Raw genomic sequence first — 27,007 nt, 5'->3', positions numbered from 1 at the left:
TCTCTCTCTCTCTCTCTCTCTCTCTCTCTCCATATATATATATATATGCTTAGCACTGTGTTAGGTACAATTGAGGATGCGAAAAAGCATGACAGTTCCTATCCTCATGGACCACACGGTCTAGTTGGTAAGACAAGACAGGCGTGCATGGAAAGATAACCAACAACACAGCCCAGAGTATCATCATCAGTGACCAATGAGAAGGGAGAGATTCCTTGGGACTGGGCTGACTAAAGAAATGCAATTTAACCCAAGTTTGAGGTACAATTTTGTACCAGTCAAATTGACAAAAATACTTCAAAGCAATGAAACTCAATGCTGGTTTGGGGTGTTGGTATGGAGGAACAGGCACATCCACTCACTGTTGGTAGAATTACAAGCTTGTAGAATCTCTTCGGATAGCAGTGATCTGGCTGTACATGTTAAAGGTTGCCCAACTAATCATTAGCCTTTAACACATTGATTCCATTACTGGGCACATATAGTGTTGTCAAGAATAAAAAACCAAACCAAACCAAATGCTCTCTCTTTCCATAGATTTTCATGAAGCCTTGTTTGAACTTGCAAAAAATCTAGAAACCAACAGAATGTCTTTCAATAAGGTCATCTAGATTTTGGGACATGTAACTAGTGGAGTACTCTAATGCAATTAAGACAAAGTATGAGGAATTATTTCTTTTAATCTGAAAAAGAAATTTTTATGAAATGATGTAATGCAAAAAAACATAAGCAGAGAAACAGAGTGCACAGGAGCTGTCACTGGAGGGATAAGAAGAAAAATGAACAGGATAATGGGACATTTTGAATGGATAAATGAAGAATCCTGACAAGGACTTAGGAGTGACTGAAATTACTATGTAGACAGGAAAATGAATTCAAATGCCAATAGTTTCTAATCAACTTCAGCTAGTAGTATTGATGGCAAATGTTAAATTATTAATGAAACAATTTGATTTTTTTTTTTGAAAAAAAAAAAAAGATAAGATTTAAGATGGGCTTTGAAGAACAGGCAAGATTTGGAGATGTGGAGAGAAGGGAAGACACAGGCCTGAGCCACAGGAAGAACAAAGGCATAGAAGCAGCAATAAGCAAGGACTTTATTAAATGTGGATTACAGCAGCCTAAATGGCATAATTTGCTGAGTAGAAGGAGATTCAGTTAAAGCAGCAGAGTGAAGCCATATCGTCCAAGGCATTTACTGGCAAGCTGAAGAGTATTAGCTTCATTCTGCAGGCAAGGAGAAGCCATTTAAGGGAGTGTAACATGAGGGAAATGTTTTAGGAATCACTCATCAGATAATTCATTTCCAATTTCAGATCTAGTCACCTGTTAAGTCCATTCTCTCCATTGATCAAGATCAGGCAAACTGACCGAGAATATGTAGCTAGTCTTCTCTCTAAACACAAAGCCTATCATGGATCCCTCTAGAACTTGGCCAAGTCATAGCATCCAAGTTGGAAGGGATGCCAGAGGTCATCTTGTCCAATCTGTACCTGACCAAGAATTCTCACTATACCATCCATTCTCACCTCCCAACTTCATTTTTTCTCTTATCTGCATCCCACCTCATTCAGATTCCTGTGGCTGCCATCACTTTAGGGAGTGGCTGAACAAATTGTGATATATGAATGCAAGGGAATTAGAGTTAGGGGGCATTCTATCTGTGGACACTGGACTGTGGACTCTGTGCAGGCCTGGAATGATTTCCTTCCTCACCTCTACCTGTGCCAAATTCCTACCCTTCTACCTCTTACCACTTTTGTTTGGTTGCCTTTGTCTAAATCCGAGATAGGACATTGTGGGGAGCCTACAAAAGGTCTTTGCCTTGGGATAACCCATCTATCCAACTGAAACTCATGCCACAGTGGCCTAAGCTAGGCAGGTTTTGAATGAAAGTATCTCTCCTTTATTGATACCCTATCATCATGTCCTCTAATTGTGGGGTTGGTAGGTAGTGTATTTCAAGCAGACCCATTCAGACCATCAAATGAGATCATAATTGTAAAGTGCTTAGCATAGGGCCTGGCACATAGGAAGCATTAGATTTATTTTTATATTTTAGCTATTATTATTCATTGAAGTCTTGGGTCTGGCATTTGTTCTCTGAGTTTCTGGTAAGGCAGCATATGGGAAAATCACAAAGGGGGTAACCATCTCCCCTCAAAATGTTAGAGGGACTGTGGGAGGGCAGGCAAACTAATGCATTGTTGGTGGTACTGGCAATTGGTCTAGCCATTCTGGAAAGAAATTTAGAATTATACTAGAAAAGTCACAAAAGTGTACATACCCTTTGACTCAGAAATACCACTAATGGCCCTATATCCCAAAGAGGTCAAGAACAGAAGGAAAGGACTTACGTATATACAGATATTTATAGTAGCACTTTTTATGGTAGTTAAAAAGGGGAAATAGTGGGTGCCCAGCAGTTAAGGAATGGCTCATTCTTCACATGACAGAGCAAAGTAAACAGAACTATATACATATAATATACATATACATATACATACATATATATATATATAGTGACTATGCTAATGTGAAGGGAACCATAAGAAGTGGGATCCATGCCATGGCCAGCCTGGATTCCATACAACCCTTTGTCCTTCTATGATCTCAGGATCATAGGCATGGAGTAAAACACGCCTTATCAGGCATGGCCAGTGTGCTTGTTTTCCTTCCATTTAACTGTATTTCTTTGTCATGGTGGAAAAGAAGGTATTGAGGAGTTATTGGAAAGTGATAATAATGCAGAAGAAAAAGGATTGTCAGTGTTGCTACTTGGGAAAGTATCCTTAAAGTTACAAATTGGACCATGGAGTTAGATGGCTCTGTTAGATGGCTGTGGGGAGAAGCAAAAGAGACTTCTCTAAAGAATGAGGAAGAATATTAACTTGATTTCTTTTTTTTAAAGCAATTGCGGTTAAGTAACTTGTCCAAGGTTAAATGGCCAGTTTTTTTTGTGTGTGTGAGTGTTAAGTATCTGAGTCCAGAATCAATCCCGGGTCTTCCTGACTCCAGGGCCAGCGCTCTTACTCACTGTGCCACCTAGCCACCCCTTGATTTCTTAATGAATAAAAGAGGAGCTTCCCTGCCCTTCCTCAGGAGAGCTGAAACAAAGCATGTAACCCCCAAGAAGACTCAAAGTCCCAAAGCAGATCCTGGAAACAACTGGTTACCTGGAGGAGACAGCTGTCCTTGTCCAAGCAGTCCCATCTAGACCAGCATTAGTTAACTGAAGAATTGGGTCTGGTATTTGTTCTCTGGGTTGTTGGGAAGGCAATGCATGGGGAGATCACAGAGAGGGTAACCCTCCCCCTCCAAAATCGGTTAGTCAATAAGCATTCATTAAGTGTCTGCTATGAGTCAGGCACTGTGCAAAGTGTTAGGGATGCAAAGAAAGGCAAAGGACAGTGCCTAGCTCTAATGGGGAGACAACCTGAAAACAACCATGTGTAAATGGGATAAATTGGAAAGAAAGACTCAACAAAAGGAAGGCATTAGCATTAAGGGAGATCCAGAAAAGCTTCCGGGAGAAAATGGGATTTGAGCTGGGACTTGAAGGATGTCAGGAAGTAGACATGAAGGAGAAAGTTCCAGGACTGGGGGACTGCTGAGGAAAAGGCATGAGGCTGAGAGATGGAGTATCTTGTGTAAGGAACATCAATGAGGATGTGGCACTGGATGGCAGAGTGTGTGGGGGGATAGAAGGTATTAGAAGACTAGGAGCAGGCCAGGTTGTGAAGGGCTTTGAATGCCAAGCTGAGAACTTTCTGTTTGATCCTGGAGGTGATAAGGAGTTGCTGGAATTTACTGAATGGGGGAAGGAGAGGGGAAGCAAGGAATTATTGTTGCCATTCCCAGGCTGGCTGGCTGTGTGAGAGGCTTTATTTGCTTTGTTGAAGGCAGACAGATGAAATTATCAATAATATTTTAAAGACACATCCATTGTCTATGATGCCAACATTTAAAATCCTCTCTACCTTGTCTCATGTTTCTACTGCCAGGCCTTTGGAGCCTGGCAGAGAAAGCTGTAGTAGCCAGACGGGGGGGGGGGTGCTGTTCCACTTGGTCATTGTACCTTTGTGGATTTATCATACCTTTCCTCTTTTAGTAGGTCTCAAGTGGGCAGAGCCCACCCAAGTCATTATGGGTTCTGGAAAGAGAGAGGATGGCCGTGGCATCTCTGCAATAAGGACAGAGCTGTTCAGAGAAGGGTGACAATGGACAATTTTTAGTAGACTCTTCAGTAGAAAGTATGCTGGGGACATCTCATTAAATGAGACGCCAAGGCTTCTGAGAACAAATACTGAGAAGTGGTGGTACTGAGCTTTCCACAAGGTAGACAGACTTCTTGGAGAATGTTGCCTGATGAAAGCAGTGGCCATGAGGGGCCCACACAAAAGCCACCAAAAAGGTTGATGTGACATCTGTGAGTGTCTCTGTGGCTCCAGGAATGTATTGTTCCCGAATGAAAAGTGACCTTTCATGGTGCAGTCCATACTCCTGTCCTAACACATTCCAACGAAATGTGCCAAAATGGCAGGGATAAGCTTTTGCCTTGAAGTCAAAAGTACATTGGCACCAAAGTTAGAAGTTGATTTAAGGCAGGTGAAAATCAGCCAAATTGCTAATGTTTTACAGATTGATTCCTTTAGAGTGTGAACAGTCTGGGAGGTGGGGGGGAGGGGAGGCAGCTGGTTGAACTGCCAGAATTTCTTTCTGGTACTGAGTTAAATTGACATTGCCAGAATTATAATGTTTTTGATTGATTTGGGGTACAGTGAAGGAACATTGTTGTTTTGCGTGTCATTGAAATCTTATGAAAAAATTATCCTTTTGCTTGAAGTATTTGATTCTCAGCCTTTTTATATATGTACATTTTCCCCTGGAAAAACAGCTGACTGTGTAAGTAGAAGATGGAGGGAAGAGAAGGATTCACTTAATAGAAATTTGCTTTAAAGCAAACTTAGTTGGAACACATCCAATGTTCCTTCTGTTAAAATAATTGAATGCTCATTATATCCAAAACCCTGTCATTGGAACTGTGGGAAGGAGGGGTATAAAATGTACAAAACAATTGGTGCCATCAGGGAGCTCATGGGAGAGATCTGATCCATTAAGGCTTGCTTTATGAACCCTTTGGAGGATGCTGAGGCTGACTTCTCTATCTGTCATCAGCTTGAGTAGGCTTCTGTCTCATTTGGGGGCTTAGACTGAAACAGAAATAAGGACCTTCAGTGTCCTTGGAGTGATCATGGGGGCAGACAAGCTAGTGCATTGTAGGGCCAGGGTCTTTGGGAAGTTAGAACGGCCGCTTCTGGGCAAGATTTCAGCCTGAAAGGGACTTAGCTTTGGCTTCTCACCTTAAAGAGTCTCAACGCTTTAGTGACTAGTGAAAAGAAAGCCTTGAGGGGTGGGGATGGAGGTGGGGGGCAGGCAGGAGCTTCGAATTCTTTAGTTCTGTCTTCCACTGAAAACGTTTCCTTGACTGCACTGGGACTCCGAATGAGGAAGACAGGCTTGGAGTCGAGCAAGGGAGAGGAGGGGAAAAAGCACATGTCTCTTCCAAGGAGTGAGTGAATGTGGTGGTGGGGGGTGGTGGTGGGGGGGGGGGGGGGGAGATGGAGATGTTGATAGCCCTAACAGCTCGAAGAGTCAAACTCTCTCTTGGGGAAGGAAAAAATATGAAATATTAAACTGGCATTAAATATTAACATTGAATTAATGAAAACACCAGAAACACTTTATTGGTGTAAGAGGTTGTTTTTCCCTCTTTAAAAATATGTTCTTTTAAAACTCAAAGTCTCTCCATGTGTACTCCCTTCAGAGAAGTTACTAGTACATGTACATGGGCAGCAATGACATCATGGAGGGCTCTTATATCACTTTCTGCCACTTCATCATGTAAGTAGCCGCCAGGAAGGTGGCTGTCCAAGGACAGCGTGTCAGACCTCATTGCCAGGTGTCAGATTGGTCCAGAAGGAAGGAAAAGCCCCAAGGAACCACGGGGTTGGGGGAGGGGAGCAAAAGCCATATGGTCTAGATTCTTCCACCATGTGTCTCCTCTAGAGTGCTTCTGGGTGAAGGGGGGGCGCTGATCTAGTGTGAGTGCAACAATTAAGACTGTTTGTTCTCCACTCCCTCCCCAACTGCCCTCCGAGGGAGGCTAGCCTCTGTGTCACTTTGTTAACTCCCTTGGGTCATTCTGGTGGCCTTCTAGTACCAGCTGATTGCCCAAGCTGGGTCCCAGTTGGGCAGGCGCCATGGCTCAGGGCTATTGCTGTCTCCAGGGCATTGTTCTCCAAGATTTCCAACAGGGCAGATTTGTGCAGTTGGCCCATCTGGAGCAGATCTCTAACAAGCAAAGCTCTGTTGAATCAGCTCATCTCCATAGCGCCCCTCCCCTCCCCATGCCCTCGGGCCGTGGCAGCCTGACACCCCGTCGAGAAGATTATCAAAGGGGTGCTCTCTGATTCTTTTCAAAAGAGAAATTTTCCTGGTGTGGCCTCATTGACTTCTACTACCTGGGCAGAAATGGGCAAGCTGCTTCTTTCCTTCCTAATTCAACCCCTTCCTACTGACTTATTGTCCCCTGCGTGCCAAAGTAGAAATCCTACCGATTACTCTCTACTTTCCCAACCGACCAGTGAGTTGAGTCAGTCACCCTTGATGGGTGAGGAATATGAATAGCTCACTTTTATGTTTTTAAGCACCATACATAAATGACCTCAGTTTTCATAACAGTTTGGAAGGTAGGGTTTATTATTATCTCTACTTTACATATGGGGAAACTGAGGCTAAGAGGAGCTAAGTGACTTGTCCATGGTCACATAGCTAGTGTATTAGGATTCAAAGTCAGGCCTTCCAGACTCCAGCCAAATCCAGAACTCTATCCCCCATGACTTGTTGCCATGCTGGAAGAGAGGCCCCTGCAGCACCACACAAGAAGAAACAGACAACCTCATTTGACCAGGGGAGAATGGGAGGCGAACATTGGATTTGACTTTGGGGTTTATTGACTTTGGAATTTGAACATGGTAGTAAAAAAGAGAGTATATGTGTCATTCCAAAAAGCCCAAAAGAATGCCAAGGAAGATTTACTAAGTTCACCTTTTCCAGCCAGTGTCTGAGCACTTTCCATCAAATTCAGCCTTTCTTGCACACAGTTTTTACAAATGTTATAGACTCCAAGGTGCTGGATGCCCATGTATACTGTAGACCCCATGCTGCCATGTGGGCTGATAGAGAGGCAGCAGAAATATAACCCTGAAATCCTCCTACCTCTGGCACAGTTCTCAGCTGCATGTGTGTGTGTGTTGGGGAGGTGGGGAATAGGAAACATGGCCTCTAGATTAGGGAACCCCCAAAAGCTCCTACCAATGACACCCCCCTGCAGCCCCTGGACATAGTAACCATTACGTGCTATTCCCTCTCAGGAACCTTGGATGTCACTCTGTCCAGAACAATGTTGGAGTGTTGCTGTGAACTATTTGCCAAAAAGGAGTGCGTGATCTCAAGGTCTTAACTCCTAATCAACAGCAGGAGATGGAGTCAGCAGCCAAGAGACCAGGTGCATCTTTTGGTGATGTAGACACCAGGGGGAGAGTTTTAGATATTAAAGAGTTTGGGCTTTGGAATGAAAAAAGCAAACATAAAACCATCCAAGGACAGTCTGTTTTCCACAACTCCCAGGCTTTCAGGCACACATTGGCTCACGCCTGGTTTCTTATGCAAGGTTACAAGTGCCACTGGGTAAGATCAAGCAGTTCCTTTAAAAAATAATGGCTTCTTTTTAAGCAAACCCAAGCTACTGTTGCCATGCTAGTTCGTAAGGGATAAAGGCCTTCAGGAACAGCATAGTAGGTGTTCCCAGGGCTAGGAGACTCCAGGAGTATTAACTGATGAGGCCTATCTGGGTTGTCAAGATCAGATTTTTCCAGAAGTCTAGGACACCACCCCCATCCATGCCCAGTGTTGGGTTCTCTAATACTTGTGAAAATCTCTCAGCTGATTCCCTTAGTTCAGTGCAAGGCTGTATAGTCATGCTCTGTGGTAAATGGGTGGTGAAAAGGCTATCAGCTTCCCTTCCTTCTACAGCCCCAAATGGAGGCTCTCTGGTCCTTTGAATATATGTATATACACACATGACTGGCCATGAAGGGTAGCGAGTATGAATGGGCACACTGTTCATTTCCATGCTTTGGAATGGATAGGATGCACCATATTCAGGTGATAGGGAAAGAGGGCACAGCATCCCTGTAAGGCCATGCTGGGGTGAAGGTGGACTGGGATGAGATGACAGAGTCTACAGTTTTTAGCATTAGGGTGTACCCCTTTAATGGAGTGTGGGAAGATAAGCCTTTGGAAGAGAAAGAAGAGCTTATTAGCTAGCCCAAGGAACACTTGAGGAGAGGACAAGTGAGTTTGGAGCTTGGTTGGATTCGAAGAGATAGCCACTTCTGTCACCATGCAGCAGCAACAGCAGCATATGTCCATGGAGCTGGTAGGCTGGGAGGTCAAGGAACTGTCCAAGTTCTGATTCAGGCTGAAGAAAGGTGACAGCCCTGCCCCGCTCCTGGAGGTTTCCTCATGAGTGGCCTGTCCTCATCATGGTGCTTGATGGATGTCCTCTGATCGCAAAACTTTGTAGACAACCCAGTAAAAGATGTTGAAAATGAGGAATGTGAAAGGGAAGATTGCTCGGGAGATGGTATCGATTCTTTTGGCTCTGTCCACATAGTGCTTCCGCATAGTCTCCCCCTCCCTCAGGAGAGGGACTGGGGGTGGGGGACTATAAATACCTGGGCCTTCCATGGGACCTCCATCCCTGACCTGAAGGCAGTGGCCTAGGCCATAACCTCGGAAATAGAATCGACTCTCTCGGATGACCTCTTCTTCCTGCAGGAGCAAGTGAGAAAAGGCAGGCAGAGTTTGAGATCACAAATCTGTCCCTTGTGTGAAGCCATACACATAGAATATCAAGATAGAGATCTGCCTGCAGTAGACTCAGTAATGTACATAGCAGCACTTGGCTTGGATGGCATATAGCATACACATTTATCCATCATTAGCACAGTCTATGTTATGCTCCTGTTTGCAGGTTCCCCTCCTTACAAAGTTAATAAAAACAACAATCATAATAATTACCAAGAGATGCTTAGGAACATTCAAGATTAATGGAGGTGTCAAGCCATTGTGAAGGATGTCTGGGAGTAATGAAATCCCCAGATGCCTCTAATTCGTGATAAGCAGAACGATTAAACCTATGGGACGATGTCACTCAGCAAACATTTAGGCTTTTGAGAATGTGGTTTGGATGGTTCATAGACCAAGAAAGGAAGTAGAATTCTACCTGGGCATGGGCCTGTCTGTTCTGTTTATCTAAAAACCAAAGCTGCAGAGGGTCCATAGCCTACACAATACATACATTATTAACATGACTGGACTTCTGTCCATCCTGATGTCCACATCATTATGGACACATCACCATGGTATCTACAAAATCCATACAATACAATTCTTGTGCAACCTTAATTCTCTGGAAGTGACAAACTGATCCATGGCAGCAGCTAAAAAAAGGTTCCCAGGGTCCGTACACTGCAGCTCATTCATTCTCCTTGAAGAAGAAACACTCAGTTCCTCGCTTGGTCCCAATGACTCATTGCAACACTATGATACTTGTAAGAAGTTTGGGTGTCTGGTTTCCTGGCTCACAGCAGAACAAAAGCAACAAATTGGGTGGGTGGGAGAGGGGGCCCCATAGGGTGACATCCTCCATCTGCTTGACAAAGGCAAGAGTGGTAGAGTGGCAGAGTGAATTTGGAGTCAGGTGTTCTGAATTTGAATCCTGGCTGTATGTACGGCCAGTACGAGTTTGGGCAAATTACCTAACCTCTCTGGACCTCAGTTTCCTAACAATAAAAAAGGGTGTGTGTGTGTGTGTGTGTGTGTGTGTGTGTGCGGGCGCACACCACGAGCACTCGGTGTGAGAGTGTGTGAATGTAAATCAGAAGGTTTCCCTTTCAACTCAAAATATATGAGTAGATAAGAAGGGTAAGAAATGACAGCTGCCAGTTTGACAAGGAAGGGTGGAGAGCTTAGTGGAGAGCCTGGCACATAGTAGGCACTTATTACAGATTGATTGGTTGAGACAGAAAAACTACAAAAAGCAGACACAAGTACTCATAAAGTCCAGTTGTCTGGGAGGGGAAGGGTGGGAGGGCATTTCTACACGCCTCAATCTGTATTACACAAAGCCCAGTACAATAGTTGTTTATTATGGAGGAGTGAAAAGATCCCTTACTGACTTTGGCAACTTAGGACCTGGGTTCAAAATCTTGCTTCTGTCACTTGCTCCCTGTATGACCTTGGGCCTAAGTTTCCTCATATATAAATTGAGCTGTTTGGACTAGATGGGTTCTAAGGGCCCTTCTAGCCAGAAATCTGCCATCCTATGCCCTTGGGTGATGCAGAAAAGATTACATGACGTTCAATATTCTCTGTTAAAAAATTAAGGGGAGACATACCCACGCAAAAAGGTGCTGATTAAGTGCTGAGTTTAGTGAACAGTTGCACAGATCAGTTTGGCTGGAATGTCATACGGAATCAGGGTGGAAAGGGAGAGTGGAGCCATATGGTAAAGGGTTTGAAATGCCAGGCCAAGGAGTCTGTATTTCATTCCAGGGGTAATGGGGAGCTATTGAAAGTTCTTGGGGGAAGGGAGTATGACATGATCGGACCAGAGCCTACTTAGAGAGAAGCTAGAAAATTTCTGCAGGATTACTGAGCTGTTGACTCTGCTCTCCAGGGGGAAGGTAGAGAGATATTTTTGTTTCCTACAGTAATCCCCAGAGGAATACCCAACTACTTCCTAAATTTCTATAACACTCACTTCCAAAGGCCTCCCAGCACTTTACAGCTTTCTCCAATAAAGCCTTATATTATTCCTACGATAAAGTTCATATTGATTCCCATTTTTGAAATGTGGAAACTGAGGCCCAGAAACCTTGGATCCCTGCAAAGTCATTGATAGGTTAAGAAAGAAGTAAGGGAAGTGATTCCTGATTCTGGGTCCTTTAAACTCCCTTGATTCACCCAGTATAACAGTGAGAATTGCTGCGGCAGATCCAGAATGGGTCTGTTGGCAGTGTACTTTGAAGGAGAAAAACCTAGCTCAACATTCTCGGTCTGGGCTTGAGCTGTTTCCTTAAAGTCGACTATTTCCTTTTGCTGTCTCCCAGGTGAAGCAGAGAATCCCGAGCAGTGGGCACGGTTCCCAGAATGGGAGCCTGATCCCCCTTGCCCTTGTACCCTCAGAGGTGGCAGAGTGGCCAGGGCTGAAAGGCTGAACCAAAGTCACAGATCACCAGGCTCTAAGTCAGGAGGGAAGAGGAAGAGAGAGAAAGTGAATACTAGAGAGCTTTGGCCTGCTTGCCCATCGTCCTCCCCTTTTTTTGCCCTCATGTGTGTGGGGGTGGGGGATAAAGGCAGAGTCCAGTGTACCTTGTGAGCTGCTGCTGCTGGAAATGGGGGGAAGCGGAGGTAGGGAGAGAGCAGCCAAGCCTTCCAGGACCTCTGCGGGAGGTTGGCAGCATGATGGAGGTCCCTCACGGCTCCCAACTAGATTTCTCTGCATGACAAGACTCATTCTCTCCATCTATTTGTCTTACTTTCTAGCTGTGTGGCCTTAGGCAAGCCAGTGACTTCCCTGAACCTCAGCTTCCCCATCTGAAAAATGGGAATAGTAACTAGTTCTTACCTTATAGAATTGAGAGAATAAAATGGGATAATTTATATAAAATATTTTATTGACCTTAAGGCGCTATATCAATGTCCACTGTTGTCATCAGGCATTGGGGGAGGCAAGAGGTCACAAAAATATGGACGTTATTGATGTCCTTCAGGAACTAGCTGTCTTTTAAAAGAGACAAGCCAGAGAGCAGTCTAAAAGTAAGTGAGAGACTACCGAGAAAGCATGGTTGCTGGGGGCTCCTGAAAGGTTTCCTGACAGAGGTTTAGTCTGCCTGGTTTGTGAAGGAAGTGAAGGACATTGGTGGTCATTACAGGGCTACAGATGTGGCAAGGGCAGCCTGGCACCATCTGGCTTTCTAACCAGAATTCTGAGCAAGCCCATTTGACTACCATTGTGCCCACTGTGCCAGGAGCCAGGGATACAAAGACAAGTCCCTGCCTCAAGGGCCTTCCGTTCTGGCGGCCTAATGAAGCTAAGCTGTGGCTGAAGACTCAGGCCTGCTTTGAACTGCCCCAGAGGAGGAGGCCCAGCCCTTGGCTGGCCTGGGTCATGTTTACTACAATCTTTACCTATGGCCTGGACACTTCCAGGCCTGTGGTTCAAGACATTTTCATGACTGCAGCTTATTTTGTGCTTAATAAATGCTTATTCTTTCCACCACCAACTCCTTGAGGAGTCAGGGACTGTTTAATTTTTTTGGTTTGTTATCCCCAGAGTGGGACAGTGTTTACTAGTTGACCTAGTAAGTAATATTTGTTGATTGATTTACCTGGAGACAGGAAGACCTGGTTTCAAATCCCATCTGTGTTACTTACTAATTGTGTGGCCTTGAGAAAGTCCCTTTCCTACCTTGGGCCTCAGTTTCCTTCTTTGAGGTCCCTCCCAGCTGTAGAGCTAGGGTCCTAATTCTAATTCTTACATACAATAAATTATGGGGAGGTGTCAGAATGAATTTGACCACTAGAGGGCGCCCCTCCCAGGGCTCTGATAATGAAGGAACAAGACAATGGGTGGTAAGAACCCAGAAGCAGTAGAAGAGAAAGGCTTAAGAGACAGTGAATTCCAAACCAAGGCCAGCAATTCGGAGCTTTCGATTGAGTTTGTGAGCTCCTTGGCTCTAGCGGAGGCCAGATCAGGCCCAATGAGCTGGATGAGAGGGAGGCCAGAGAACAGCCCCTGTGGCTGGAAGTGAAGGAATTCGGTGCAGACATGATCAGACCATAGCCTGAGTCTCCTCCCCCAGGCGGGTGTTGGACCCAGGGACTGGGATCCTCACCTTGCCTTTTGATCCCTGGGCTCACCTCTGGGTTTGCTACCTCAGGCTCCAAGGCCCCTGGGAGCCCTTAGTGGAGCTAAGTGGTTCTTAGCAGGATAGTGGTCCTGAACAAACCAAATCTCTTTGGCCCTTTGCACCAGGCAATCAGCCCATAGCACAGAACAACCAGGGTTCTGTCCTTTGTTCATCGTTTTGTACTTCCTTCCCAGAAGAGTGTCTCAGGAATGCATCTGTTCTCATAACAACATGACCGGCATTCTGCTCTCTAAAAGTACAGGAGGGAGACCATCTCTGTTGCCATGACAACAAAGTCCCCCCCCCGCCAACACCCTGGCTCTGGGGCAGGGAGGGGGAAAGGGGGACCAGATTGTCAGGTGATCACAAGTGCCTCTTTCCACAAAGGGATGGAGAGAGGCCATCTCCGTTGTCATGACAACACAGTCTATCTAATGGTTCTCCCAGGTGGAAACTTACTGTTTTTTCTTCCTTGGGAGAAAAGGGAACAAAGAAGAGAAATGCCAGAGAATATCCCTAGTCTAACTGTTCGTGTTCCTCCTCCAGGGGCCATAATGAAAGCTTTTATCCAGAGCAGGGCAAGTTGGCGGAGTTTAGACCCAAGGGGGTTATAGAGTCCCTTTAGCAACATTTCACCTTGAAAGATGCTTTTCAGCCCTTGAATTCCCATTTAGTAGCTATAGCCTGGAGCAAATGGGAGTACCCCAGGGGACTGGGGTGGGGGGAGTGAACAATCACTTGGGGGCAGCATGACATGCTAGCAAGAAAACCTAACACACTTTGTATAGCATTTTATACTTCAAGCCTCCCAGCAACCTTGGAAAGCACTGTGCTGATAAAAGAAAGCAATCTGAGAGACTGACTTGCCCAGGGTCACAGAGCTATGCAGTGTTGGACTTGGGCCTAGATCACAGCTCATGATTTCTATGCCCATGTTTTTTACACTAAATACCATTGACTCTAGCCCCGGGTCAGTAAGACATTTGAATGTGAGGCTGTCCCCAGTGTAGCCAAGTAGAAGGTAGGAACATCCTGTATGACTTCTGGGTCTGCTAACCATTACAGGAGGGAAGAAGTTGTCCCTTTTGACCAACACCAGAGAGAGCTGATGCTAACGTGGCTTGGATCCTTCCATTGGGAAAACATCCAAGCTCATCTCCTTGTCCCTAGTGTGGATAAGAAAGCATAAGAAGCTGGAGGAAGCAGATCAGAAGACAGTGGGCTACGGCATGCTGGGTTGCAAATGGAAACACTCACCATGCGCTGACGCCTCTGTCTCCTCCGAAGGCGCATGAACTCCTTATGTTGGCGGGAGACAAAGTTCACAGCAGCATACTCCAGCAGGGCCGCGAAGACAAAGAGCAGACAGACCGCCATCCAGATGTCGATGGCTTTCACATAGGACACCTGCAACAGCAAGCCCCAGCCTGACACGTCCTTCCACTCCCTAGTTTCATTCTCTCCATTGACTTCATTTTTTAAAAAAGATGTTTTCAAAGACACACAGCATTGCACACGTGTTCATACATCTGTCCTCATTCTATTTCCCTTTGTTCCTGCTGCCCTTTTCTTAACTAAGAGTATTACCATCATGGAAGCATCATGATGCTTTCCCCTTTTCAAAGCACTGAATATGCATGCTTTCATGTGGTGCCCACAACACTCCTCTGGGGTGCATAGGGACCCCCATCCTAGAGATGAGGAACCGGAGAACTAGCTGTGGAATTCATCTGTCTTGTATCAAGACACACCAAAATGAGATGGCTCACTCCAGGTCACACAGCTGGTTAGTTACAACCAGGACAAGCATCCTGCCTCCCAGTCTCATGTTTCTACCCGACCACAAAGCTCTCAGATTCATAGAACATTGAGGTCGAAAAGGGCCTTAGAGATCATTTAGTTCAATCTGTTCTTTTAATGGATCACTTCATTTTGTCATTGATTTTTCTCTAATTTCCTCACTTTTACTTTTTTCTCCCTATCTACCTCCTTTCCTTCTCCCTCCCCTTTCAATAGTTATTAGGTATTTGCTATGTGGAAGATACACCATGCTCGGCTTTTTCATAGTCCCATTCTTCCATAAGAAACTGTGGCTGATCATGTCTCTCTCCCTCAAGAAGTTTCAGTGGCTCCCTATTACCTTTAGGATACAATGCTCCATTTAGCATTTTAAAAGACCTATGTTTCTAGATTGATTACACATTATTCCCTCTGACAAATTCTACATCCCAACCAAACTTGCTCATTTGATCTTACCCATATATGACATTTCACTCCCCACTTCCCACTCCTGAGAATACATGTGTATCTTTGCAAAGGCTGAGAACATGCTTGGAATGCACTCCCTCCTTACTTACACTCCTTGGGATCCCTAACTCCCTTCACGATTCAGCTCAGGCGAATTACTTCATGAGGTCTACTCTGATCACTTCTTCCAAATGTTAGTGCCCCTTGTCTCCACTGCTTGTTAATAGTACAAATTTTAATTTATTTATCTATTTACATATTGCATCCCCTGCCCTGCACCTTCCCCCACCAAATGCAAATTCTTTGAAGGCAGGGCTTGTTTTTCAATTGTTTTTTTTGTATTTACATAGCTTGGCCTATAGTAGGTGGTCAGAAATGGATTGCCCCATTGACTTTCCCTGGGGTAGAGGGAGAGCTTGGGGTTGATTTCCATTAATTTAAGCAAAGGAGGAAGTAGTTCCCCCTCCCCCCTGGCCCAGCCAAGATTCCTAGTATCTGACACTTCATCTCTGTCATTAGAAGTTCTTTAAAGGAAAAGGTATCCTGGTCTAGGGTAGCTGGGTGGTGTAGTGGATAGGGTGCCCAGGCCCGGAGTCAGGAAGACTAATCTTGCTGAATTCAAATCCAGGCTCAGACATGCACTAACTGTGTGACCCTGGGCAAGTCCCTTCACCCTGTTTGCCTCAGTTTCCTCATCTAAACAAGCAGTTGGAGAAGGAAATGGCAAAGCACTCCAGTATCTCTGCCAAGAAATGGGGTCATGAAGAATCAGACATGACTGAAACAGCTGAACAACAATGTCTGACTCCACTGCACCACACTGCCTCTTGTTAGCCTGGTCTCCCCACACTTTACCAGCCTGAATTTCTCTTAAGCAGTCTCACAATTATTCTGGGCAACAAAAAAAGCTCTTCCTAAAGCACACGTCTGACTATCACTCCCTTGTTCAAGGATTTTCAGGGGTTCCCTATGGCTTCTAGGATGAAATACAGAATCATCAGTTTGGCACCTAAACCCTTTCAGAGTCTGGCTTCATCCCGCCTTTCTGTACTTATTTCATATCACTCCCCCTCACTTGCTACACACTCTAGTCAATGAAGCTAAAACACAAAACTCAAGATCCCATTTGGGAGTTTGGCTTATAATAGGCTTGAAGCCAGGCTCTGATATGTAATATGGTTAGGAACTACTTACTGTGCAACTCTGGGCAAGTTGCTTAACCTTTCTGGGCCTCAGCTTCTTCATTTGGAAGAGGAGGCAATCAGATTAGATAATCTCTCAAGTGAGGAAGTTAGTTCTCACTTTGACTTTTAGCCTCGATACCCTATGACCCTGATAGTGCTGCATCTCACTTTAGCTCTGCTTTTCCCTCTATTAAAAGGTAGCAATGTTGTCTGATATCATTAGCAGTTAATCCCAGTGCCATGTGCTGCTCTAGGGCCTCAGTCAATGCAGATGGAGATTAAATAATGATCTAGTGTTGGGCAAGATCTCACAAGTGCTGGAAAGTCCTGGAAGGAAGGAAGCTGCACACACTCCAGTGCTCAGCCCAGATCTAGGGTTACCAATGCCCTGGCCCCTCTGCTGTGCTCCTTTTGTAACTTGTCTTCTCTCAGTCCTGGTTTGGTTTCTTTTATTGCACACTCTACAACATCTGCATGTCTTTCTCTCTGTGCCCCCTGTGTCCTTCCCCTCTATCTATTTATAGTTACATCTCTATACATTTACAGATAAACCTTCTTGATTCTCAGAGCCAGAATGATGATGGACGTGTCTTCATCACCTAGATCCTAGGCTACCTGCCTCTCTCCTTCATTGACCCAGTCCCCTGTTTCAGCTTTATGACTCCAGGGGAGAGGGAAGGAGGGTTTCAGTTTTCTGCTGCTCTTACCTGGGCTATTGTGCTATGAAAGTCAACAGGGGCTAAGGACTCAGAGGGAGCAAAACCAATGACTGTGTTAGGTGGATTGGAAGAATCCCAGAAGTAAATTCCCTCTTCTTTTCCTCTCCTAACCCAAGTCTTCCCCAACATTGGAATACCATTCTAATTTTTCTCTATGATCCTCTCAAAGCCCTTTCATTCAAAGCGAAAGTCCCTGGAGCCCTTTAGGAAGAGACTGTGGCCCTGTCCTTCACAAGCCACACCAGGACCTGGGCATGGACAGCAGGATGCTTTCTTTGGTCCTAGAGTAGTGGAAATAGCCACTTGTAAGGAATGAACTGAAGAAAAGGCTATCAGGGGTTCCTCACACTTTCGGGTTGGTGTACACATTTGTGGTTTACTGTCTGACCAACAGAGCCATAGAAAAGCCATCAGAATCTGACCAGGAGGTGCCACATGCTACCAAAAAAAGGAGAAGAAGAAGAAAAAAAAACCATTTCTTTCCAAATGAGAAAAACAAAGTAAGTGGTTTCTGGAAGCAGATGGATTGCCTATGTTCACAGGAGGGGACCGGAAAAGGGAGCTCTTTTGGCAAGCCTGACGTAGAGATTGCAGCATTTTCCCTTAGTTCACTCTCTTAATCTCAACAGTGAAACAACCCAAGAAACAGAGAAGGGAATGGTGTGTTCTCCATGTCTATTTTCTCCCTAGCACAGCCTAGCCTCTTTTCCCCTGTCCAGAATCTCTGCCCACAATTTCCCCTTTACTTACACTGTATCATTGTTACTGTGCTTTTTCATCCAAGAAACTCCCTGGATGGGTGGGCAGGCTATGGATGTCCAGGTGTTGACTTACTTGCCTCAGCAGCACCATCGACTATGCCACTTTCATCACCTCCAGCTAGATCCATTGGGTCCAACTGAAGTCTGATTGCTCTGTACCCCCTTTCCCATTATTTTAACCTTGGGTTCTGTATGACTCAATGTGAAGCTGTTGAGGAAGGCCAGCAGATGTTTCATTAAAAGGGTCATGCACAGTCTTGGCCAGTTCATCTCAGAATTCTGAAGTCTCCTTCCTATACTCTGCCATTGCACTTCGGCTTTGACATATAACTGCCTCTATTTCTCCACTCCCTCCATCTAGGACCACCTTTGATTTATTGATTTATTTTGCAAAATCAGCAGAGCATTTGCTAGACTCTGTTAGGCCTATAATTTTCTTTTTAAAATATCAGAGCCCCTTCTCTCCATATTAACCAAGGGAACATTTCCACGTAGTGAGTTTCTATGCTCATCAAAGAACATCACTGACCTGAGGCCCTGGGAGACTCCCTCACTTCTCCCTCCCCCCATTTAGACCTCCTTGATAATAGCTCTCTGGACATTGGAAAGCTGGGGACTGGGAGGGGACCAGGGCCTGTGTTAAGAATAAGTCAGCTGATCAGGTCACCAGATTTACTCTTGGTCTTTCAGGGGGTGTGTTGGGAGGGGGTACTTGAATTCCCTTCATGAGGCCTGGAGATGTCAGGGAAATCTCATTGTAACAGGTCCCCTAACGATAAATGTTTGGGTGGCAAAAAACCATTCCAAGCTCTAGCCAGGGCTTCACTTCCTTCAAGCAATATTTATGACAACAGAGTTCCAGCAGAACATCTGAATTTGAAGAGTCCCTTTTGAATTTGACTTGACTAAGAGAAATAGGTGAGAGAGAATAGTGAAAGGTGATTCCAAAGCCCTTTGAAATAATTGGACTCTTAGGTCTAATGCTTTTGCTTGTAAGGCATGGCTGCCCTTCTTTAGGTCTTAGCTTCTTTATCAGTAAAGTGTGAGTGGCTTGGATTCAATGAATGCTAAAAGTCGAGGATTCTGTAATTTCTGTGGTTTCCTCCTTCGACTGCACCAGGAAGATCCCAAGCATTGAGCTTTTTTGCTACCCAACTCTCTAGCATTTCTAGTCCTAAATAGCAACCCTACTCCCAAGAATGGGACCATGCACATACCTATTTACTTTTGTCTGGACCTAGGATCTCATTAGTATAGGGAAACTCCTAACAGTGTAGATCAACACCACCCCTGCCACTCAGAGCCTCTGAGCAGAGCGATCAAACCTCCAACAAACCCCCAAGTGCAGCCTGAACCAGATTCAAATATAACTGGGAAACGTTTAACGAAGTAAATAAAAATAGAACTCAACATAGATAATGTTCATTTGTGGTTTTCTAAGTCACTATGCAACCAACAATAATCTGTTTCCATTTAAATTTGATACCATTGGTTTAGAGTATTGAGAGGCAAAATGATTTATCTAGGGTCACACAGACAGTATGTCTCAGAGATAGGACTTCAAACCAGTCTTCCTGACTCTAAGGCTGGTGCTCTACCTACTACATCAAGTTACTTCATGCACATATGTGATAAATCCTTGGTAAATGTTTGTTCATTGGAAATGGACTGAGTTGAATTCAAATGTGGGCCAACATAAGAGCATGGGCAATATCCTGTGCAAGGCTATGTTACAATGCATCCATTCACCTTAGGCAGAGAAGCTCTGGAGCCCGAGCTCTGGGTTGTCATTGTCAATACCGTCGTGATACCCAAGCCCACCCGGGCAGGGGCGGCATCCATGTTGATCCAGAAGGAGACCCAGGACAGGATGACGATGAGCAGACTAGGGATGTACATTTGGATCAGGTAGTAGCCCATCTGGCGCTCCAAGTGGAACTTCACTTCTATGCAAGTAAACTTTCCTGCCAGAAAAGAGACGATTAGCCCCCCTGATCCCCGCTTTGGCCTACTGCTGGCTGGCAGGAGCCTTGGCTCTCTTTGGGCCAGACTCAACACGGTGACTCCCATACTGTCTCTGTCTCCCTCCCGTGGCTTACAAATAGATCAAAGAAAAGTGGCCTAATTTAGGTCACAGGCCTATGGGTTAGTGCTTACTTCCATGGCTGACATTGGGGTATTAGTGGATAAATGCCGTGTATGGCTGAGTCTTTCGTAATTCTGTGTCTTCTGCCTCAATCTCACTACATACACACACTCACAGGGGTGACCTGGAGTCCTCTAAGAAGCTCAGTGCCCGGCACCTAGTAAGCACTTAAGAAATGCTCGTTGACTCGTTGCCTTGACTCTAATGAGCCCTGTAGACAGTGATACAGGCCCCTAGCCCTATGCAACTTGTTATCTCAGGACTACCGGAAGCCTCTTTGCCACCTTTTGGAGAGTTGCTGCTGAAGGGAGATGGACACAATTATAAGCTGGGCTGACTGGGTCCACTCCAAATTTGTTACATAATCTCAATTGGGTCCTCATTGCTGAAAGGCAATTGCTCTGTAATTAACTTTGCTACCCCACTGACCATAGTAGTTTTTCCAAATTGTTCTCAAGCCCTTCCTGTCATTCTCCCCACCCTCATCCTCTCAGTCAAGGACCTTACTTCATACTTCACTAAAGCTATCTTCTTGAGAGCTCCTTCTTTTCCCTTCCTCCTCATCCCATATTACCCAGACGTTTTCCCTCACTATTTTCCCCACTATCCTTGACTCTTGGGAAGAGGTAGCCCTTCTCCTTGCCAGGCAAACCTTGTACATGTTCCCTTGATCCAATTCCCTCCTCTCTCTTGTCTAACAGATCCCTCCCTCTACCACTCTCTCCCAACTTTCTCTTTCATTGTGAATCTCTCCCCATCTATTGACTCTTCTCTGATGCCTGAAAACTTGCCCATTTCTCTTCCACTCCTAAAACATCCTCACTTGATGTGACCATCCTCACTAGCTACTGTCTTGTGTTTCTTCTCCCCTTCTCAGCTTAACTCCTGTAAAAAGAAAGCCATCTACAGTTGGTACATCCTCTCCCTGTCTTCTAAACCTTCTCTAATCTGCTTTCCGACCTCATTATTCAGCTTATACTGCTCCCTCCAAAGTTACCAGTGATTTCTTAACTGCCTTTATCCTTCTTGACCTCTTTTCAGCCTTTGACACTGGAGATCGGCCTTTCCTCCTTGATGCTCTCTGCTTTCCTGCCTAGGTTTTTGGGACCCTGCAATCTCTTGCTTCTCTTACCAGTCTGACCACTCCAGTATCTCTTTGCTAACTATTCTTCTTAGTCATGCCCACTAACTGTGGGTGTCCTTCAAGGCTCTGTCCTGTGCCCTCTTTCCCACTTGGCAATCTCATTGGCTCATGTGGATTCCATCATCATCCCTATGCAGATGACTCCCAGATCTCAAAACCTAACTCTAATCTCTCTCCTGCACTCCCATCTCACCTGCTCCTTGGACATTTCAGATTCTATTTGTCCAAGACAGATCTCATCATCTTTCTCTTCAGCCCTTTCCCTTTCCTCTACTTCCCAATTCCTCCTCAGGGCTCTCCACCACTCTCATAGCCCATTTTCCCAGTCACCCAGGCTCACAACCTTGGTGTTATCCCTACTCTTCACCCTCACTTCACCTCACTTCACCATATGTCCAACCTGTTGCCAAACCTTGTCATATCTGCCATCCAGACCCTTTTCATCCCGTGCCTGGAGTATCTCAACCTCCTAACTGGTTTCTCTGCCTCTCCCCACTCAAATCTATCCTCCACTCAGCTGCCAGAGGGGAAAAAAGAGTACACATCCCATCATCTCTCCTCCTATCCCCGTTCCACTTAACAAGCCACAGTGACACCCTCTGCCCTCCAGGATCACGTAGAAAATCCTCTGTTTGGTTTTGAAAGCCCTTCGCAACCCGGTCCCTTCCTACCTTTCCAGTCTTCAGACACTTTACCCTCCCCCACAGACTATGCTCCCCTCACACTGGCCTCCTTGCTTCTCTTTCCTCACATCTCTGCATCTCCAGACTCCATGCCTCTTTGTAGGCTACCCTGTGCCTGGAATGTTCTCGCCCCTTGCCTTTGCCTCTAGGCTTCAGTGCCTTTCCTTCTCAGAAGACGGCCCATTTATAGTGGATATGTCTTGTTTGTACGTAGCTGTTTGCACACTGACACCCCGTTAGACTGGGAGCTCTTTGAGGACAGGGGCCTTGTTTTTGCATTTCTTTGTATGAGCTTAGCACAGTGCTTGCCTGGCACATAGTAACTTCCCAATAAATGCTTATCGACTGCCTGCTCCCCACAGGCCATGCAAATTCTGTTGGGGGCACTAAGGAGCCCAGGTCATTAAGACAACACATTTCAAACACAAGAGGCTTAGGCCCTCCCAGTCCAGTTTGCCAACAGCATTCGGCCCACTGGGATGCTTAGCTGTTTCCCTGGTTGTTAGTTTTTATTTGTTTACTTTGAAAATCGATTTAATTTGACTCCATGGCCACTTTGGAGAGCAGTTCCTAGAGGGAAGATACTGTTGGCTGGCTGGAAGAGGAGGTGGGAGATCACTCTTTGTTCTTTAGCTCTGACGGAGATGTGGCCAGGGCTCCCTTGCTCCTGGGAAGTGCCAGACACTTGCCAATCCTATCTATTCTCTGGAATGGAGACCTCTTTCCTTGAGCTTTTCCCACCCCTCCCTTTAGCTCTTGACTTTTTGATCACAGATTCTTACAGATTCTTCCAGATTCTCCTTGCCATATCTTATGCCGGACTTATGGAAAGGAAAGCCTTCTATGATGAATTTTTGAGCTCTTCTCTGACCTTGGGCACTCTCTCTTTTCCATTTCCCCTCTAGAATCTCTTAGCTGCCTAGTTGGAGATGCTTTTTGTATCCCAGCTCTGGGGATTATACCTCAGGGGTCAGTCAAGAAGCCATCAGAAAGAGATGATTGGCAACAATGGGGAGGCCACAGCCCTAACCTTAATTTCTGTCCCTTGTCTTGAATATAGCACAAAGACCCTGACTCTGGGGGGCTTCCCTGCGTCCTAGCTGGGCATGGCTGGGGCATCAGCCACATCACCTCAACCCCTCCCATTCTGTTGATCCCCAGAACATAGTGGACTATTTTCTACTGTTAACTCTAAAGGTCAGTTTATCCTGAAGCCAGAGAGGTCACCATGGGCCCCAGTGGCTGAGCCCAGGTCCCTTGGTCCAGAGCTAGTGAGGGGTTTTACCTGTGTTATAATATTTGGTGCAATAGCCGAGATCCTTTTCATCCCGCAGGATAAACTGAGGCAGAGTCAGCCCCTCAGCCACTTGCACAGCTGGGGCATCTTCCAGCCACTCAAATACCAGGTCATTCATGGTATAACCAACTGGAAGAGGAGAGACAGAGGGTGAGAGGCCTCACAGTGTGTATGCACGTGTGTGCATGAGTGGTGGAAGTAGCTTCTCCTGAAGCTCTCCCATGTGATATCTAGGACCTCTTCAGCTTGCCCTCTCTGTTCCGGGGAGGTGCTCAGATAGCAGATACCCTTTTGAAAGGATGTCAAAGAGAACAGACAGGAGCCTCCTGGATATCTGGAGCCTGACTGAGTCAATGTGTGTGGTGAGAACGCCTGCAAACCATAGGATCAGATTCAGAGCTAGGTTTTCCCAGAGCCCACCACCCTTGGGGATCCAATTTACATGAAACAAGGTGTGCACAGGGAGCCTGGCACGCCGGGATATAGAAAGAGCTGCTGCCTGGCCACACTCATGGAGAGCCTCACAGGACTCGCTGGTCGTAGGCACCAGACCTCCGTGGTCCATTATATGGGGTTACAGGGAACACAGGCAGGCAGCAGACACCTCACATGCTTGGCGGTGCTTTGGATCCTAGACACACAATAGAGATGGAACAGAGATCTCATGATCCCCATGCCTTAACCCTGCTCAGTTTCTGCTTTGAAGTCACACCTGGTGGCTCTGTAATGCCTGCATTAGAGGTAGAGGGCAGGTGCAATTGGGACTCCCCCCTCCCCCCTTAGCCTTTACTGAGCTCCTCTACTACTGTATCCCACCAGGACCAGTCCGGGTCCCGGGTGCTAGACATTGCCCTCCCTTCCTCTTCAGGTCCCAGCTCCCCTGGGGGAGTGTTTGTTACGGTCTTCCCAAGTCTCTTTCTCAGAAGACCACATTTGCATTTGAAAGAGGATCTTGTACCTTGGCTGGTGGAATTTTAAGACCCATAGCTGGCTGATGGGGAGATAGGGGCACCCCTCCAATTGTACTTCATTGGTCCACAAGTACTCACAGCTTTCTAGCTGCATTGTGCACGTCTGGATGTCCATGGGGAAGTTCTTGAGGTCCATTGGGCAGGACAAGACAAGAGTTAGCCTGACAGGACCAGACATAATCATGGTCATGAATGCTGTTATAGCGGTTTCAAGTTTGTAAAGCACTCTATAATATATTATGTCATTTGAGTCTACTGATGACCTTGTGAAGTAAATGCTACAGATGTTATTCTCATTTTACAGATGAGGAAATTGAGGCTAACCGGGAAAATATCTTGCCCAGTGTCACACAACTAGGAAATGTCCAAGGCTAGACTCAAAGCCAGATTTTCCTGACACTGGGTCTAGTACTTTACCCACTTTATCAATGAAGAGAGAAAAACAATATCATTTCGCCCTCCACCTCTCTGGCATGCCTTCTGGCCTTTGGCTTGTGTATGTTGCCCTGACAAATGAGGAGGAGTAACCGTGATGTTGGTACAACCATCCTTCTGCTGTACGCCCCACCTGGCTTCAAGTCAACAGCCTCAACTACTCCCAGCAAAGACAGAAAAGCAATCGCTGATCTGTCTTCTTCAGGTCTGTACTTCCCTCTTCCGCCCATTTTCCTCTCCCTAAGGGTTCCCTTTCCCATCCTGGCCCACACCTGATACTGTAGAGTACACTGCCATTCTTGAAGATTCGAAGCAGCTTGTTGTCAGTGGTCACCTCATGGAAGTTGGCACCCTTCTCGTTGGCAAAGAATAGGTCTGGCTTCCAAATGGAGTCCAGCATGGAAGGGTCTAGGTCTAGGGAGTCATCTGGGTATTCCAGGTATGCTAGACGTGGGTCATTCCACTGCTGCCGAAGGAAGACATTCACCCTATAATCCTTGGGGGTAAGGGGAGGAAACAGTCACATCAGATACAACTGGGACACCCTGACATGGCCTTACAGGGTCAGCTTAAGGGTCAAACCCCTAAAGGGCAACAGAGTATCTCAATGGAAGTGTGCTTAGAGCATCAGGAAAGTGGGACTTTCCCACTGGAGAAGGACTGGGCTGAGCTGAGTCACCGAACTGAATCTCTGGGCCCCTGCTGCATAGATATACAGGGCTCTGTAGTGTTGGCCTCCTGCCATAGGACCTGAGGTCTCCTCAGGTTTCAATAGAAGTTTTCAATTTGGGGAATCCATGAGCCAGTCTTGTTAAAGAGTCTGTGCTCCCGGCCACGAAGTTAGAAAGAGAAAAGAGAAAGGAAGAAATGCTTGGCATCTAAGGGGCATCTGTGCCTTCAGCAAGGGGCTGGATTAGGTCATTCTTTTGGTCTCTTTCAGCTGAGAGTCTATGACAGTAGAAAGTATTTTCTCGCCTTGGTATTACAGTAGGAGGGGGTTGAGGGGATCCCTTGCAGTGTGGGGGGATCAGGAGCTGAGGAAAGGGCCCTGGCAGGAAGGGGGGATGAGGAGTCCTGGCAGTTACCATCGTGGTTTCTGTGACAGAGCTGAAGCTGTTGATGAAGATGTTGCAAGTCACATTCACAGGAGGCCCTAAGGACACCAAAGCACAGTGTCATTACTGGATCATTTGAGGGACAATGGACTCAGCTGATGAGCTCCCTTTCCCCTCTTTCCTTTCCTCCTCTCCTTTGCCCTCCTGGGTCTTCTCCCAAAGGTGTACAGATAGCTGAATGAGGGGAGCTAAGGCTAGAGGCAGTGAAGGGAAATGGAAAGGAATGATGGAAAGGGTGGAATCTGTAGGGAGCTGAGAGTAGCACTGGGCTTGTAAGAGCAAGGACAGACAGAGGAGCCCACCTTTTACTTCCTTTACCATCATTCCCTTTGATGTTGCTGGAAATCAGAGGTCCTGGCTGGGCACCAGTGTGTCCCCAGGCCTCCTGTAAAAACCAAAGGCAATTTACCTTTAAAATTGGGCCGAATCCTAGCATCGTACCCAGAAGTTCGTCCCATGAGCTTGTCCAGGAAATCAGAGGGTGACATGGGCTGAGGGGTGCTCTTGGAGGTAGATTTGACTTCCTCCTTGCCTGAGGCCAACCTGGTGAAGGGAGGTCGAAAATTGGTGGGCTAAACATTTCTCCCCCTCCCCCCTGGCTTCTGCTCAGCCTTCCTCCTGAGGTTGTGAGCTGTGAAGAGCTGACTACATCAGGTTGCAACCTGGAGAGAGCAAAGCCTTACATGGAAATGCTTTGGGATCATGCATATTTCACTGGTAACAATACACCTCTCCATCCTCTCCATCTATTCACTCCCATCTCTCAGAATTTAGCTTTTGGGGGGCGGCTAGGTGGCGCAGTGAATAGAGCACCAGCCCTGGAGTCAGGAGGACCTGAGTGCAAATCTGGCCTCAGACACTTAACACTTACTAGCCTTGTGACCTTGGGCAAGTCACTTAACCCTGATTGCCCCTCCAAAAAGCAAAAAAAAAAAAGAATTTGGCTTCTGATTCTGCCCCTCTACTGCAACTGTTCTCTCAAAGGTGACCTCAGCCCCTAATTATGCAACCCATGATTCATCCTCTGACCTTTCTGCAAGTTTGGACACTGTTGACCACCCCTGCCTCCTGGATGTACTGGTTCCTTTGAATTCCTGAGCAGGGATCTCTTCTGATTCTCCTGCCTCTAAGCATGCCTTCTTGTTCTCTTGCCTTGGCTTATCATCTTTCTCCTTCCCCCACATGTGGCTGTTCCCTAAGGCTCTGTCCTAGGCCCTCTTCTCTTCTCTTCTCTTCTCTTCTCTTCTCTTCTCTTCTCTTCT

The 27,007-nt window shown here is 46.1% G+C and overlaps 1 protein-coding gene across 1 annotated transcript in view; it reads right to left on the bottom strand.

Annotated features, from left to right (window-relative positions):
* Positions 1–8,607: 8,607 nt before the first annotated feature.
* LOC138143890 (glycine receptor subunit alpha-4) overlaps positions 8,608–27,007 on the bottom strand; it is a 21,784-nt gene continuing 3,384 nt past the window's right edge. Inside the window, exons 2-9 of the mRNA XM_069065171.1 lie at positions 26,155–26,288; positions 25,716–25,783; positions 24,903–25,126; positions 24,274–24,356; positions 23,213–23,353; positions 19,704–19,918; positions 14,301–14,450; positions 8,608–8,898 (exon numbers count right to left, since the gene is read on the bottom strand). Of these exons, the coding sequence (XP_068921272.1) occupies positions 8,608–8,898; positions 14,301–14,450; positions 19,704–19,918; positions 23,213–23,353; positions 24,274–24,356; positions 24,903–25,126; positions 25,716–25,783; positions 26,155–26,288 (1,306 nt within the window). The remainder of the gene's footprint in view (positions 8,899–14,300; positions 14,451–19,703; positions 19,919–23,212; positions 23,354–24,273; positions 24,357–24,902; positions 25,127–25,715; positions 25,784–26,154; positions 26,289–27,007) is intronic.

Source organism: Petaurus breviceps, unplaced genomic scaffold (genome assembly GCF_028583685.1).
Source record: "Petaurus breviceps papuanus isolate PSGF00001 unplaced genomic scaffold, PetGlider_PUasm1.0 90681, whole genome shotgun sequence".
NCBI lineage: Eukaryota > Metazoa > Chordata > Mammalia > Diprotodontia > Petauridae > Petaurus > Petaurus breviceps.
The sequence above is the reverse complement of the archived record's forward strand: the minus strand, read 5'-3'. Positions and strand labels throughout refer to the sequence as shown.